Genomic DNA, 16368 nt, shown 5'->3' on the forward strand with positions numbered 1-16368 from the left:
GGGGACCATATTCTAAGTAACAAAGACTTAATTTAGAGTTATTTGGTTGTTAGGGTTAGAGTTAGAGGGTTAGGGCCAGGGTTAGAGGGTTAGGGTTATAATAAGGCCATGCCGAATAAGGCATTAATGAGTACTTAATAATGACTAGTTAATCAGAATCAGAATCAGAATAGTTTTATTGCCATTGTTTGAGAACGGGTTAACAAACTAAACATTTTTCTTGGTGCAACATAAAACACATATAACACAGATTTGGTAATAAAAAGAGCTGTAACTGAGCTATCAGATCTTGTTATAGACTTAGAAAGAATTCAAGGAATTCAAGGAACTATTTAATTAATTTATTTAATGTATTTTAATTAAGAGCCAATATGTTACTAATTTGCATGTTAATAAGCAACTCATTATTGGTGAATATGTTCCCCATACTAAAGTGTTACCATGTTTTATTACTGGTGCACAAAATTAACTGTGCATGAACATCACCTTGTTCAAAGAACAAAACCAACACAGTGCATAAACTCACAACAAATTACACACCTGCAAATCAGTGTGACTTCTGCTGTTGCCATATCCGTAATACGCCGATAGGGAGAAGTTTTTATTTACACGATGGGTCTGGTGTGTCTTGACCTCCGCCGTACCCCTGAGCCCGACTCACCGAACCCCTAGGGTTCGATCGAACCCAGGTTAAGAACCACTGATTTAAAGACATTGAAAGGGGCAAGGGGTAGGAAATGGATGGATGGATGGACCTAAATTGTTCACCATTCCCTGCACCTGTTCTATATGTATTTGTTGAACCGGAGTCCTGCACCAGAAACACGCAGATTTCCAATTAGAGTTGGGCGATGTGGCTGAAAAGTGCATCACTACAGTATATACTTTTTAAAAATATTGGTCAATGTCGATAAATATTGATATTTTTATGACCTGTGGAAAATATGGACCAGGAGAAAAACATATCAAAAGTTAACACTTTTATTTCAACTATAACTTTCCTCTTACCATGATTTGATTTACGTGGACCCCAACTTAAACAACTTGAAAAACTTATTCGGGTGTTACCATTTAGTGGTCAATTGTATGGAATATATACTGTACTGTGCAATCTACTAATACAAGTTTCAATCAATCAATCAATCAAAAAACTCTGATGATAATCTATTCAGCTATCAGGGCAGGAAGGGAAATGTCAACACAACCATGGAAAAAACACAACAAATCAATGTAAACAAATTCCCAAAACCACACAGGTTTACTGCCAGGAAGTTATGTGGTCTTTGTAACATTTAATTTGTTCTGTTATTCTTATTTATGTATGGCGATTAATCTATTAATAAAATATTTTTTATATAGCCCACAAATGTCTCAAAGGGCTGCGATGCTGAGATGAATTTATATTAGGCATTAATTATTTTTATATTAAGCAGTAGTTATATTAGTTAAATATTATTGGACCAAATTTTAGTTTTAAAGTAACACATTTGTTATATTTTGTTATTTATTTATACAGTCCTGCACCTTAGTTTCTACCTGTTGTTTTCTGTTCATCCAAATACGGAACGGACGAGGGTTGACAAGAAAAAATAAGTGCAAAGGACTACGGTCTGTTTGAAAAAATCCTAAAAACTGCTGATCATACTATTCCTGTTTTATTCACAAATTCTTAGCTCTCTGCAGCACCCATTTTTAGTTTCTCTTCCCACTCCGTGCAGAGAATCAATAGCGAGACAGCAAGATGGCACACCCAAACATGATAGTTGATTCTATTACACGATTGATTGATTGATTGAAACTTTTATTAGTAGATTGCACAGTGCATTACATATTCCGTACAATTGACCACTAAATGGTAAAACCCGAATAAGTTTTTCAACTTGTTTAAGTCGGTGTCCATGTTAATCAATTCATCGTAGCTGCTGAGCGTGTCCCTCCCTTTGCCACTGACCATTTCCTGTTTTGCTAAGATCGAGTGTGCCTTTGTTCATGCAACCATTCTTGCTTCATTCTTTCTGGTTGTATCCGCCCCCCAAAAAATGGTATATCTCGAACACATTTTTTATTGATATCGATTACGTGTCTGTTGTGATATGTCCATCCATCCATCCATCCATCTTTTTCCGCTTATCCGAGGTCGGGTCGCGGGGGCAGCAGCTTAAGCAGGGAAGCCCAGACTTCCCTCTCCCCAGCCACTTCGTCCAGCTCCTCCCGGGGATCCCGAGGCGTTCCCAGGCCAGCCGGGAGAGATAGTCTTCCCAGCGTGTCCTGGGTCTTCCCCGTGGCCTCCTATCGGTCGGACGTGCCCGAAACACCTTCCTAGGGAGGCGTTCGGGTGGCATCCTGACCAGATGCCCGAACCACCTCATCTGGCTCCTCTCGATGTGGAGGAGCAGCGGCTTTACTTTGAGCTCCCCCCGAATGACAGAGCTTCTCACCCTATCTCTAAGGGAGAGCCCCGCCACTCGGCGGAGGAAACTCATTTCGGCCGCTTGTACCCGTGATCTTGTCCTTTCGGTCATGACCCAAAGCTCATGACCATAGGTGAGGATGGGAACGTAGATCGACCGGTAAATCGAGAGCTTTGCCTTCCGGCTCAGCTCCTTCTTCACCACAACGGATCGATACAGCGTCCGCATTACTGAAGACGCCGCACCGATCCGCCTGTCGATCTCACGATCCACTCTTCCACCACACGTGAACAAGACTCCGAGGTACTTGAACTCCTCCACTTGGGGCAAGATCTCCTCCCCAACCCGGAGATGGCACTCCACCCTTTTCCGGGAGAGAACCATGGACTCGGACTTGGAGGTGCTGATTCCCATCCCAGTCGCTTCACACTCGGCTGCGAACCGATCCAGTGAAAGCTGAAGATCTTGGCCGGAGGAAGCCATCAGGACCACATCATCTGCAAATAGCAGAGACCTAATCCTGCAGCCACCAAACCGGATCCCCTCAACGCCCTGACTGCGCCTAGTAATTCTGTCCATAAAGGTTATGAACAGAATCGGTGACAAAGGGCAGCCTTGGCGGAGTCCAACCCTCACTGGAAACGTGTCCGACTTACTGCCGGCAATGCGGACCAAGCTCTGACACTGATTATACAGGGAGCGAACTGCCACAATAAGACAGTCCGAAACCCCATACTCTCTGAGCACTCCCCACAGGACTTCCCGGGGTACACGGTCGAATGCCTTCTCCAAGTCCACAAAGCACATGTAGACTGGTTGGGCAAACTCCCATGCACCCTCAAGGACCCTGCCGAGACTATAGAGCTGGTCCACAGTTCCACGACCAGGACGAAAACCACACTGTTCCTCCTGAATCCGAGGTTCGACTATCCGGCGTAGCCTCCTCTCCAGTACACCTGAATAGACCTTACCGGGAAGGCTGAGGAGTGTGATCCCACGATAGTTGGAACACACCCTCCGGTTCCCCTTCTTAAAGAGAGGAACCACCACCCCGGTCTGCCAATCCAGATGTACCGCCCCCGATGTCCACGCAATGTTGCAGAGTCTTGTCAACCAAGACAGCCCCACAACATCCAGAGCCTTAAGGAACTCCGGGCGGGTCTCATCCACCCCCGGGGCCTTGCCACCGAGGAGCTTTTTAACTACCTCGGCAACCTCAGCCCCAGAAAAAGGAGAGCCCACCACAGATTCCCCAGGCCCTGCTTCCTCATAGGAAGACGTGCTGGTAGGATTGAGGAGGTCTTCGAAGTATTCCCTCCACCGATCCACAACACCCGCAGTCGAGGTCAGCAGAGCACCATCCCCACCATACACGGTGTTGACACTGCACTGCTTCCCCTTCCTGAGGCGGAGGATGGTGGTCCAGAATTGCTTCGAAGCCGTCCGGAAGTCTTTTTCCATGGCCTCCCCGAACTCCTCCCATGTCCGAGTTTTTGCCTCCGCGACCGCTGAAGCCGCACACCGCTTGGCCTGTCGGTACCTGTCTGCTGCCTCAGGAGTCCCATGAGCCAAAAGAACCCGATAGGACTCCTTCTTCAGCCTGACGGCATCCCTCACCGCCGGCGTCCACCAACGGGTTCTAGGATTACCGCCACGACAGGCACCAACTACCTTGCGGCCACAGCTCCAATCAACCGCCTCGACAACAGAGGTACGGAACATCGTCCACTCGGACTCAATGTCCAGCACCTCCCTCGTGACATGTTCAAAGTTCTTCCGGAGGTGAGAATTGAAACTCTCTCTGAGAGGAGACTCTGCCAGGCGTTCCCAGCAAACCCTCACAATGCGTTTGGGCCTGCCAGGTCTGTCCGGCATCCTCCCCCACCATCGCAGCCAACTCACCACCAGGTGGTGATCGGTAGAAAGCTCCGCCCCTCTCTTCACCCGAGTGTCCAAAACATGAGACCGCAAATCCGATGACACAACTACAAAGTCGATCATGGAACTGCGGCCTAGGGTGTCCTGGTGCCAAGTGCACAAATGGACACCCTTATGTTTGAACATGGTGTTTGTTATCGACAATCTGTGACGAGCACAAAAGTCCAATAACAGAACACCACTCGGGTTCAGATCCGGGCGGCCATTCTTCCCAATCACACCTCTCCAGGTTTCACTGTCGCTGCCAACATGAGCGTTGAAGTCCCCCAGTTGAACGAGGGAATCACCCGGGGGAGCACTCTCCAGTACTCCCTCGAGTGAATCCCAAAAGGGTGGGTACTCTGAGCTGCCGTTTGGCGCGTAAACGCAAACAACAGTCAGGACCCGTCCCCCCACCCGAAGGCGGAGGGAAGCTACCCTCTCGTCCACCGGGTTGAACTCCAACGTGCAGGCTTTGAGCCGAGGGGCAACAAGAATTGCCACCCCAGCCCGTCGCCTCTCACTGCCGGCAACGCCAGAGTGGAAGAGAGTCCAGCCCCTCTCAAGAGAAGTGGTTCCAGAGCCCTTGCTGTGTGTCGAAGTGAGTCCGACTATATCTAGCCGGAACTTCTCCACCTCACGCACTAGCTCAGGCTCCTTCCCCCCCAGCGAAGTGACGTTCCACGTTCCAAAAGCCAGCTTATGTAGCCGAGGATCGGACCGCCAAGTGCCCTGCCCTCGGCTTCCGCCCAGCTCACACTGCACCCGACCTCTATTGCCCCTGCTATGGGTGGTGAGCCCATTGGAGGGGGGACCCACGTTGCCTCTTCGGGCTGTGCCCGGCCGGGCCCCATGGAGACAGGCCCGGCCACCAGGCGCTCGCCATCGTGCCCCACCTCCGGGCCTGGCTCCAGAGGGGGGCCCCGGTGACCCGCGTCCGGGCGAGGGAAATCTGGGTCCTTTGTTTGTGTTCTTCATCGAGGTCTTCGAGCTGCTCTTTGTCTGATCCCTCACCTAGGACCAGTTTGCCTTGGGAGACACTATCAGGGGGCAAAGAAACCCCCGGACAACTGTTGTGATATGTATTGATATAATTTTATCGACCCAGCCTTATTTCTCCATCCATCCATTTTCTACCGCTTATTCCCTTTGGGGTCGCGGGGGCGCTGGAGCCTATCTCAGCTACAATCGGGCGGAAGGCGGGGTACACCCTGGACAAGTCGCCACCTCATCGCAGGGCAGCCTTATTTCTAATTAATGTATTTTTCCAGGAAACACCAAAATAGCTTCTCTTTTTTTTACCAAGTAACTAACAGTATCAGACGATTTTCGTGAAAAAAGTATGGACATCGGGGGCAGTACCTCTGGATTGGCAAACCGGGGTGGTGGTTCCTCTCTTTTAAAAGGGGAACCGGAGGGTGTGTTCTAACTATCGTGGGATCACACTCCTCAGCCTTCCCGGTAAGGTCTATTCAGGTGTACTGGAGAGGAGGCTACGCCGGATAGTCGAACCTCGGATTCAGGAGGAACAGTGTGGTTTTCGTCCTGGTCGTGGAACTGTGGACCAGCTCTATACTCTCGGCAGGGTCCTTGAGGGTGCATGGGAGTTTGCCCAACCAGTCTACATGTCCTTTGTGGACTTGGAGAAGGCATTCGACCGTGTCCCTCGGGAAGTCCTGTGGGGAGTGCTCAGAGAGTATGGGGTTTCGGACTGTCTGATTGTGGCGGTCCGCTCCCTGTATGATCAGTGTCAGAGCTTGGTTCGCATTGCTAGCAGTAAGTCGGACACGTTTCCGGTGAGGGTTGGACTACGCCAAGGCTGCCCTTTGTCACCGATTCTGTTCATAACTTTTATGGACAGAATTTGTAGGCGCAGTCAAGGCGTTGAGGGGATCCGGTTTGGTGGCTGCAGGATTAGGTCTCTGCTTTTTGCAGATGATTTGGTCCTGATGGCTTCATCTGGCCAGGATCTTCAGCTCTCACTGGATCGGTTCGCAGCTGAGTGTGAAGCGACTGGGATGAGAATCAGCACCTCCAAGTCCGAGTCCATGGTTCTCGCCCGGAAAAGGGTGGAGTGCCATCTCCGGGTTGGGGAGGAGATCTTGCCCCAAGTGGAGGAGTTCAAGTACCTCGGAGTCTTGTTCACGAGTGAGGGAAGAGTGGATCGTGAGATCGACAGGCGGATCGGTGCGGCGTCTTCAGTAATGCGGACGCTGTATCGATCCGTTGTGGTGAAGAAGGAGCTGAGCCGGAAGGCAAAGCTCTCAATTTACCGGTCGATCTACGTTCCCATCCTCACCTATGGTCATGAGCTTTGGGTTATGACCGAAAGGACGAGATCACGGGTACAAGCGGCCGAAATGAGTTTCCTCCGCCGGGTGGCGGGGCTCTCCCTTAGAGATAGGGTGAGAAGCTCTGTCATCCGGGGGGAGCTCAAAGTAAAGCCGCTGCTCCTCCACATTGAGAGGAGCCAGATGAGGTGGTTCGGGCATCTGGTCAGGATGCCACCCGAGCGCCTCCCTAAGGAGGTGTTTAGGGCATGTCCGACCGGTAGGAGGCCACGAGGAAGACCCAGGACACGTTGGGAAGACTATGTCTCCCGGCTGGCCTGGGAACGCCTCGGGATCCCCCGGGAGGAGCTGGACGAAGTGGCTGGGGAGAGGGAAGTCTGGGCTTCCCTGCTTAGGCTGCTGCCGCCGCGACCCGACCTCGGATAAGCGGAAGAAGATGGATGGATGGATGGAAGTATGTGATTTTATTGCTGATCCCAAATGCCGATACCTTCTGTTTGGCATTGTTTTTATTTTTAGCCCCGCGGCTGTGGAACAGTCAGCAGCTAATTGTTTGTCTCCATACACAGTGTGGAGCTGCTCCTATAAGCCAATAACAATCACATCCATTACGGAAAATAAACTGCAATTCTTTGTATTTTAAGAATCATGCGATATCACTGGAGGATGAGGGTGAACCTATTACACACAGAAAAAGAGAATAACAAACTTGTTTAAATATTGTGTTGATACTGTTGAAAGGCCAAAATAACTCACCATAAATACATCGAAAAAATTACAGTTAATACACATGATTGGTATCTGTATCGGCGGATTTCAGCCATGGATGATCGGAATCGGCTGCATAGAGCCCTGATTGGAAGATCCATCCATCCATCCATTTTCTACTGCTTGTCCCTCTCAGCACCTGGGGATAGTTTGATTGGCAAAACTAAATTGGCCCTAGTGTGTGAATGTGAGTGTGAATGTTGTCCGTCTTTTTGTGTTGGCTTTGCGATGAGGTGGCGACTTGTCCAGGGTCTACCCTGCCTTCCGCCCGAGTGCAGCTGTGATAGGCTCCAGCATAGTTGGCAATACAGTATTGCGTCATGTAAAATACCAAAATGATTGAATATCCAACGCAAAATATAAAATATGTCATTTTGTAGTTGTGTATTTTTGTGTATATTGGCCTCAGCTAATTAGTAAATGATCGTGTCTGGAATATGCCAACCCTGCTCTGCTTTGTGGCTGGCATTGACTTCACATCTTGCACATGCTGCTGCGAGGCGTCAACCTTCAAAGGTAAAACTGTAGTGGTCTCACGAGTTAGAAATTTTACCCCAGCCAGAAGGATCAAAGCAAGGAAATGTCAGCCTGTCATGTAAAGATCAGTTAGCACTGTGATTAGCATCTGTCGTTATTGCTTTTGTATTTGTTCAGGGTGTAGCTGTTAGTCATAATTTACAGTTCAATACGAATCTCAGTTTTTACGTTACAATTCAGTACAAAATACCAAACTACTCAGGTTCTGTGTAGTACACTGGTAGCTTGATTTTGCATATAACCCTGAGAAATATGCTTTATCAGTATCATGCTTCAAACCCTGTTTTGAAAAAAAGGTGCATTAAGAAACGTGCACATTGTAGCCATTAATCCTGACTTCTGATTCTGATTCCTCATTTTGATAAAAAAATAAAATCCACACAAATTGTTCTATTAATTTTCGTTTTGTATATAGTGCTCCTATTGAGTTAATGTTGCTGATCGATTTGTATTTATTATTTATTGAATTTAATTATTATATTTTTCAGTTTGAAATGGTTTAAGTAGGCCATACAAATGCTATAGTTTAAAGGATACCTTTTTGTTATTATTTAATGCAAATTATTGCATTTTAAATGTTAATAACATTTTGTTTATGCCAAGTTATCTACAGTTCTTTCTTTTTTATTTAATGTTGATTCAAATACAATGTCTGCGATGAGGTGGCGACTTGTCCAGGGTGTACCCCGCCTACCGCCCGAATGCAGCTGAGATAGGCTCCATGAATTGATTAACGTGGACCCCGACATAAACAAGTTGAAAAACGTATTCGGGTGTTACCATTTAGTGGTCAATAGTACGGAATATGTACTGTACTGTGCAATCTACTAATATAAGTCTCAATCAATCAATCCAGCGACCCACCCGTGACCCCAAAAAGGGACAAGCGGTAGAAAATGGATGCATGGATAAAATAAAATGTTACGCAGAGATATGCCTATAACAGTTTTATAGACAAATTATACTATTTATAGTTGCAACAGAGGGCGGGGAGGGGTGAAATGATGGTCTTTCGAGGTGGGGCGTAGCAGAAAATAATTGAGAAACACTGCTTTAAAGTAATGCAACTGAAGTAAAAGTAAAAAGTAGTCATCCAAATAATTACTTGAGGAAGAGTAAAAATTCAGTGAATAAACTACCCAAGTACTGAGTAACTTCTGATGTATTTAGTAGCTATTTTTTAATGGTCCTTGTATGGTCCTTACAATGCAATCTTAGTTGGTGTTGGTGTGTGTGTGTGTGTGTGTTAAGTTAAAGTACCAATGATTGTCACACACACACTAGGTGTGGCGAAATTATTCTCTGCATTTGACCCATCACCCTTGATCACCCCCTGGGAGGTGAGGGGAGCTGTGGGCAGCAGCGGTGGCCGCGCCCAGGAATAATTTTTGGTGATTTAACCCCCAATTCCAGCCCTTGATGCTGAGTGCCAAGCAGGGAGGTAATGTGTGTATGTGCGCGTGTGTGTGCACAGAAACCCTATTACAGTATGTACGGAAAAAAATGCACCTTTTGCATTCATGTATTACATTATAACAATGCATATGCGCAGCTAAAACATACAAAAAAAACATCTACAATTTACCACAACATGTTTTTTGTAGTTGGACGTAGACTTTGTGTAGGCTGAAATGTGAACATTACTACTGACACAGATGACAGTGCGTGATATAGTTGTACCTCTTGTAGTTTTTAAAGTAAACATTGACATCGCCTCGTCTGACGTCATGTCACTTTGTACAGTGTGTAGCGGTCATGTGACTGCCAGGCTCCGTTTGATTGGTGAAATGGAGTCAAACATCACGAGTGCTCACATTGCATTGGTGAAATAGAGTTATGAGACAGTGCCCGCTGGGAGAAGTGTCTCTGACGAGCCAAACCAATGTATTTGCAAGTTGTAATTAATAGATTATAATGATGATATATATAAATGTAGCGTTCATAATGTGCTGTTCTTCCTTCCTGCGGGAAGGTGACCATCTTCATCCGTCATTAAATTGTGGGGTAGGATGGGTACAGATATGGCTGATGAGGCCAATTCCTCCCCTGAAGATTCTTTTATAGTAGGGCCAAGAGAGTCCAGCAGCAGGGATGGCTATCTCCATATGGCTATCTAATCCAGTGGAAACCTCAAACTTGCCATGAATAAACTATTGCATAAACAGCGACCAATCAGTACTCTTTTCTTCTCCACAGATCAAATTAAGCCTGATGATTTTCCATATTTCTGCTCGCTCCAGCCGACTGTTCCAGAAACAAACTTTGGCTGTGCGGAAATTATGGAATTCAAATTTCCACTCTCAGACGGCCCTGTGTGTTTTCTCTGGCCGTGGTGCTTCGTGCAAATCACATGAACGGGTATCTGTTTCCACTGAAAAACTTCCTCATGTGCCTGTCATGCTGAAAGAGGTGCTTCATTACTTGGACATTAAACCAGGCCAGGTAAGTTGATTTTATTCTTTCTTTCTTGTAAAATGCATTCTAAATAAGAACCCAGCCATAGACTGAAGAATACATAATGAGACGTGTGTAGCAATTACTAAGAACAATGAAGGTATTGTGTAATATGTTTGAAATACTTCACACTGATGTCATTATATTGCATTTACATAATTTCGCTACACAAGCACAAAAAGCATGTCCAGCTATACAAGATTTTCACTAGCTGATTTTTTGCAGCTTAAAATGTCTGATTTTGTAGCAGCTTTTTCACAAAGTTGCGATTTTATTTATTTTTTTGTCAGTGCATTACATGGCGTCTAGAGATGGGGTACCTCTTATATTTGAATTGATACGGCACCAATTAGGTATAATTGCTGCCAATTTCGGTACCAATCATCTATGTGTGAGATTGACTGATATCAATACCAGTACTGATCACATGCATTAACTTTACATTTTTCACTCTATTTAGAGTGAATGCTATGGACAGTTTAACAATATCAGAGCGATATATGAACTAGTTCCTCTTTTTCTTTTATTACTGTTTTTCAAACTGTTAAATGCACTTAAAATCCTTTCATTTTCTCAAAAATCACAGTACGCCTTATAAACCGGTCCACCTGTGGTACGTATTAAGTCTGGCTGTGCGCACCGACCTCAGAGCAATTTTATTTGGTACATGGTGCGATGTTAAGTGTGACCAGTGCGTGTGGACTGCAAGTCGACGCCTGCTAATAAATAATGCTAGTATTTGCCCGTAAACAAACCAACACCAAAACTTTGATGTTTCATTGAGAGTATAGAACATTACACACGGTGCTCAAAAATCTGTCAAAATGTTTTAGTACGACTTTGGTAAGTTACGAAGCTGCACCACTTGATGGAACGCGGAGCGGCTACCGTAGTCATATATACTGTGCTTCAACATACGGTCTTATTATGGTGTGTGTATAAGGACCCCAAAATGCCACCTATTAGGAGATATATTATCCGGCGTTTTCTTTCATAATATTATATATTTCTTACCTATTGGTTCCTGCTGATGTGTATTTGAGATTTGGGATCTGTATAAATCCCCAAAATTTGCACGCATCCGCCATTGTAGTCCGCGCCGAAAACCATAGTGAATAAGCTCTTTTTTTTTCTATCGTCTTGTTGTGGGGCATTCATCCGCCGCTGTTGCCATTTGTAATATAAAGTTGCGTACAGTTCTAACTTATATCTGTCAGTAGACTCGCTATGGAAGTGCTAAAAACTGCATATATGTACATACAACAAAAATGACGGGGAGTAGACACAGTCGAAGTGGACCCAAGTAAATAAGACCACCCACAAAATGGCGCATCATGAAGAGATGGTCAGAAAGCAGCTTGAAGATGGTCTGTAAAACATAATCTATGCAACATTTTGACCAAAGACCCACCATTACATGTTATGTAGACCACAAGGAGATGTTTTCAATGTAGAAAAAAATACATACGTCCCCTTAATGTGCCTTATAATCCGGTGCACCTTTTGTATGAAAATATACCAGAATAAGCACGCTCATCAATGGTGGGCCTTAAAATCCTGTGCGCCCAATGGTCCGAAAATTACGTTACATACAATTTTTGAGCAAAACAAAGTCAATAGTTGACAATAACTAACCAACTATAACTACTCCATCCATCCATCCATCCATCCATCTACCGCTTTCTCATTAAAATAATTTTTAGCATCAACGTCTCATTGTGTCCAGGAAATTATCAGAATTTTTAAACATCACAAAAACAATAAAAAAAAATCATTGAGAAAATAAAAATATAATTTTATTTCGTAATTATGCTGATATTACCCTTGGGGCTGACGTCACCAATTTATGAATCGGCCCTCTTATGTGTTGTGTAAATAATGATTATGCGGGAAAAAAAAAGCAATATAATCGTTTTAGTATCGGTCACATGCTGAAATTATGCTTGGGGTAGACAGCACCGATTTATGGATGAATCGGCCCTTTTTGTGTTGTATACTGACCGTGACAATGCTGACACACCAAGACTACGTTTACACTGCAGGCCAAAGTTGCGTACATTTTTTCAAAACCGTATTTTTTTTAGCTGACGGTTTTAGACTGCAAGTAAAATGTGATCTTTATCAGACTCCAATATGAACGCACACAGGCGTCTGCCTCACAATACGAAGGTCCTGAGTTCAATTCCGGGCTCGGGATCTTTCTGTGTGGAATTTGAATGTTCTCCCCGTGACTGCGTGGGTTCCCTCCGGGTACTCCGGCTTCCTCCCACCTCCAAAGACATGCACCTGGGGATAGGTTGATTGGCAACACTAAATTGGCCCTAGTGTGTGAATGTGAGTGTGAATGTTGTCTGTCTATCTGTGTTGGCCCTGCGATGAGGTGGCGACTTGTCTAGGGTGTACCCCGCCTTCCGCCCGATTGTAGCTGAGATAGGCTCCAGCACCCCCCGCGACCCCGAAGGGAATAAGCGGTAGACAATGGATGGATGGACAGGCCCCAATGTTGCCTCAATGTGGCCTTGACGTCACTTGCATGCACAATTCGATAAAGTGAAAAAAAAATGAAGATTCCGTAAATGAACAAGGAAATTTCTACTACTAAATACAATAAAAGTCGGCACCATAGATATGGTCAGCACGCCCTAAAAAATTAGTGTTTTTCTATGTGATTTAAAAAAAAAAAGTAATATAATGTATGTAAAATACAGTGTTGAAATGCACTCAATTGCATGAAATGTAGTCTTGATTTTCAAAATTTCCTTTTGGGGCTTGCGTGGCAGTACTCTGTGCCGATAGAAATGTTCCTCTTTTTTTGTCAGTTTTCCTCTTTTTTTCCTCAAAAGGTGCTCACATGTCTGCAATCTACATTTAAAGCCCTTCCTTGTGGTCTAGATAATATGTATTGAATTTGCTTTGGTGTAAAATTGGCGTACATTTTGCTCCACAGTCACGTTTAGAAGACATTTTTTGTGGAGGCGTTACCAGATTGGAAATTAAACTGCACCCCACTTTCTATGAAAGTATCAAAATTTGTATTTTCAAAATGTACATTGTTAAATATATATCTTGAAGTCGTCAACGCTCTTTTTTTCCAGACACGGTCAAAAATAAACTTCATGAACATGAAATAAATTAACTCGGTCACAACATTAGGTACACCGGCACTTTCGTGCGTCATTTCAGACTTTTGTTTATGAAAGTATTATTGTCGCAAAATTATTTGCAAACTTGTATCTCAATCTGTGTAATCCAATTTGCGTGCGTGTGTACTAATTTGTGTGTCTGTATATCAATCCGAGTGTGTGTATTCAGATCCATGTACGTGTGTTTTCGATCCGTGTGCGTGTGTTAACTTCTGTCCCTAATCAGAAAGAACCCTCATGACTTTTGTGACTCTTCTGCCGTGTAAGATTCCAAAACCAATCCCAGACTTCCATACTTGTTCATTTGAGACACCTTGTGGTTTGCAAAACATAAAAAGCTTGTGCTGTGATCCACATTTTGCATAGATTTAGTTTTACAAACCATTTTCAAGCTGCTCTCTGACCGTCTCTTCAAGATGCGCCGTATATGTGCTGAAGCCCTCCTCCAGGCCAAGCACCCTACGACTGCGTCACCGCACAATCAGCTATGTTCTAGTATTTAGCGCTTCCATGTCGAGTCTACTGACAGATATACATTAGAACTATGCGCTGCTTTTTTATTAGAAATGGCAATAGCGGAGGATGCATGTGCATGTGCATGTACGACCCCGCAACAACTCTGTGACTACAATGTTGGACTACAACTGAATAAAACCTCTTTGGCTAAACCTCTACCACATATGGAGATATCTGCTTACTTAACTAAGGCAAAATTTTGTCACTAAAGTATCAAATTCCAAAAATAAAGACGCAAATGTTTTTAATCAATAATTCTGCTATGCCTCCATGGTTTGATTTCGAATTTTCGGGACATATGCAGATCCCAATTACACATAAACAGGCATCAACAGATAAGAAAAGTTGGTTTTGTATAATAGGTCATTTTTAAAGAAATCCTACCTTCCAAATAACATTTGGTTCACATGCTATCTGCTCCCATCTTTTCTGTTTCTTGTGCACGTGCCGGAATGATGATGTGTCATAAATTCTGTATGTCAACAGCTCACACAGCTACCAAAGCCCCCTTTAAAATGTTCCTGCTATGCAAAACCAACTTTTCTTACCTGTTAGTACTTGTTTTTTGTGTATTCAGGTTCCCCATAAGTCCTGAAAATGTTAAACTAAACCACAGAGGCTTGGTTGAGATATTTATAAATTAATCTTGCCTTCCTTCATACTTCTTCCAAACGAGCAATTTGGAATTTGAGTTGCTAGTGACAAATTTGTCGCAAGTTACGTCAGCGAATATATCCATATATGGTAAAGTTTTACCCGTAGACCTTTGCGCAAGTCCGCCATTGTAGTCCAAAGTTGTTGTCTCTAAGTTAATTAATTTTCTTTATCCTCTTGTTGTGGGGCAGACTGTGGGGGTTGGCGGACCTGTACTTTTCAGACGTGGTATAGTACCGAATATGATTCATTAGTATCGCGGTACTATACTAATACCGGTATAGCGTACAACCCTAGTTCTAACTTATATCTGTGAGTAGACTTGCTATGAAAGCGCTAAAAACTACAACAGTTGAAATAGAGGCCCGTAAATAAGACCACCCACAAAATGGCGCATCCTGAAGGGACGGTCAGAAAGCGGCTTGAAGAAGGTCTGTAAGACATAATCTTTGCAAACTTTTGACCAAAAATCACTATTACTTGTTATGTCGACCATGACGAAATGCTTGATTTGAAGAAAAAATATCGACTTGTCCAGGGTGTACCCCGCCTTCCGCCCGATTGTAGCTGAGATAGGCTCCAGCGCCCCCCGCGACCCCAAAGGGAATAAGCGGTAGAAAATGGATGGATGGATGGATGTCACAATACGTAGGTCCTGAGTAGTCGTGAGTTCAATCCCGGCCTCGGGATCTTTCTGTGTGGAGTTTGCATGTCTTCCCTCCGAGTACTGCGGTTTCCTCCCACCTCCAAAGACATGCACCTGGGGATTGGTTGATTGGCAACACTAAATTGGCCCTAGTGTGTGAATGTGAGTGTGAATGTTGTCTGTCTATCTGTGTTGGCCATGCGATGAGGTGGCGACTTGTCCAGGGTGTACTCCGCCTTCCGCCCGATTGTAGCTGAGATAGGCTCCAGTGCCCCCCGCGACCCCGAAGGGAATAAACGGTAGAGGATGGATGAATGGACCCCTTTAAAAAGTTTGCTTTGCATCCAACACACTGCCCCCGCAGTTTCCCATTGGTACTGCAATATTTAGGAATGGGACTAGAAAGATGCACGGAAATGGTGCAGAAGGAACATATTAATTAAATTCCATATTCCACAATGCAGTGCATTGCTACAGACGTAAACTAAAATAATACACCTTATTAAATGGTTTCCCTGTATCTTTTGAGATGATGCATGAGTCTCAACTGTTGTGGCAAACCGGTGCTTGTCATTATTTGCTCTGTATTCATTTTCATTTGCAACAGAGACATGGTGGTGATATACTTGCTTTTATTCAATGTATGTATAATTAGGACAGATGGGCATGAGTCAAAAAGCCTTCTGGTGTGGCAAAGCACAGGAGGGGAAGTGCTGCCCACCTATATAATGCACGGTCAAGACTGGTGGGGGCCACGGGTCAATTAATTAGTCAGGAATTGCGCCACTGCAATGCTGTTGGCACGACACAGGGTGCTGCGTCGCTCCTGCCTGAACTTTAGCACCTCTAAACTCCTCCGCTGCCCGCCCATTTGCCAACTGTCCCAAGACAGTTTGCCAATCAGATGCTATTAAAATGAATAGATTTTGTTTTTCCCGCACAGTACATGCTGTACACTTCAGTTATCCGTTGCGTGGCTACATTCAGAACGGTTGCTTCACCACGGATGTGAGTTCATTTATCTACACACC

General features: G+C 44.7%; 1 protein-coding gene across 2 annotated transcripts in view; it reads left to right on the forward strand.

Annotated features, from left to right (window-relative positions):
• Positions 1-16368, forward strand: part of LOC133616020 (12S rRNA N(4)-cytidine methyltransferase METTL15-like) — a 187313-nt gene that overhangs the window by 2156 nt on the left and 168789 nt on the right. For both annotated transcript variants that reach the window (XM_061975001.1, XM_061975002.1), the window contains exon 2: positions 10121-10366. In XM_061975001.1, the coding sequence (XP_061830985.1) occupies positions 10136-10366 (231 nt within the window). In that variant the 5' untranslated portion in view covers positions 10121-10135. The remainder of the gene's footprint in view (positions 1-10120; positions 10367-16368) is intronic.

This window comes from Nerophis lumbriciformis, linkage group LG15, assembly GCF_033978685.3.
Source record: "Nerophis lumbriciformis linkage group LG15, RoL_Nlum_v2.1, whole genome shotgun sequence".
In the NCBI taxonomy this organism is placed as follows: Eukaryota; Metazoa; Chordata; class Actinopteri; order Syngnathiformes; family Syngnathidae; genus Nerophis; species Nerophis lumbriciformis.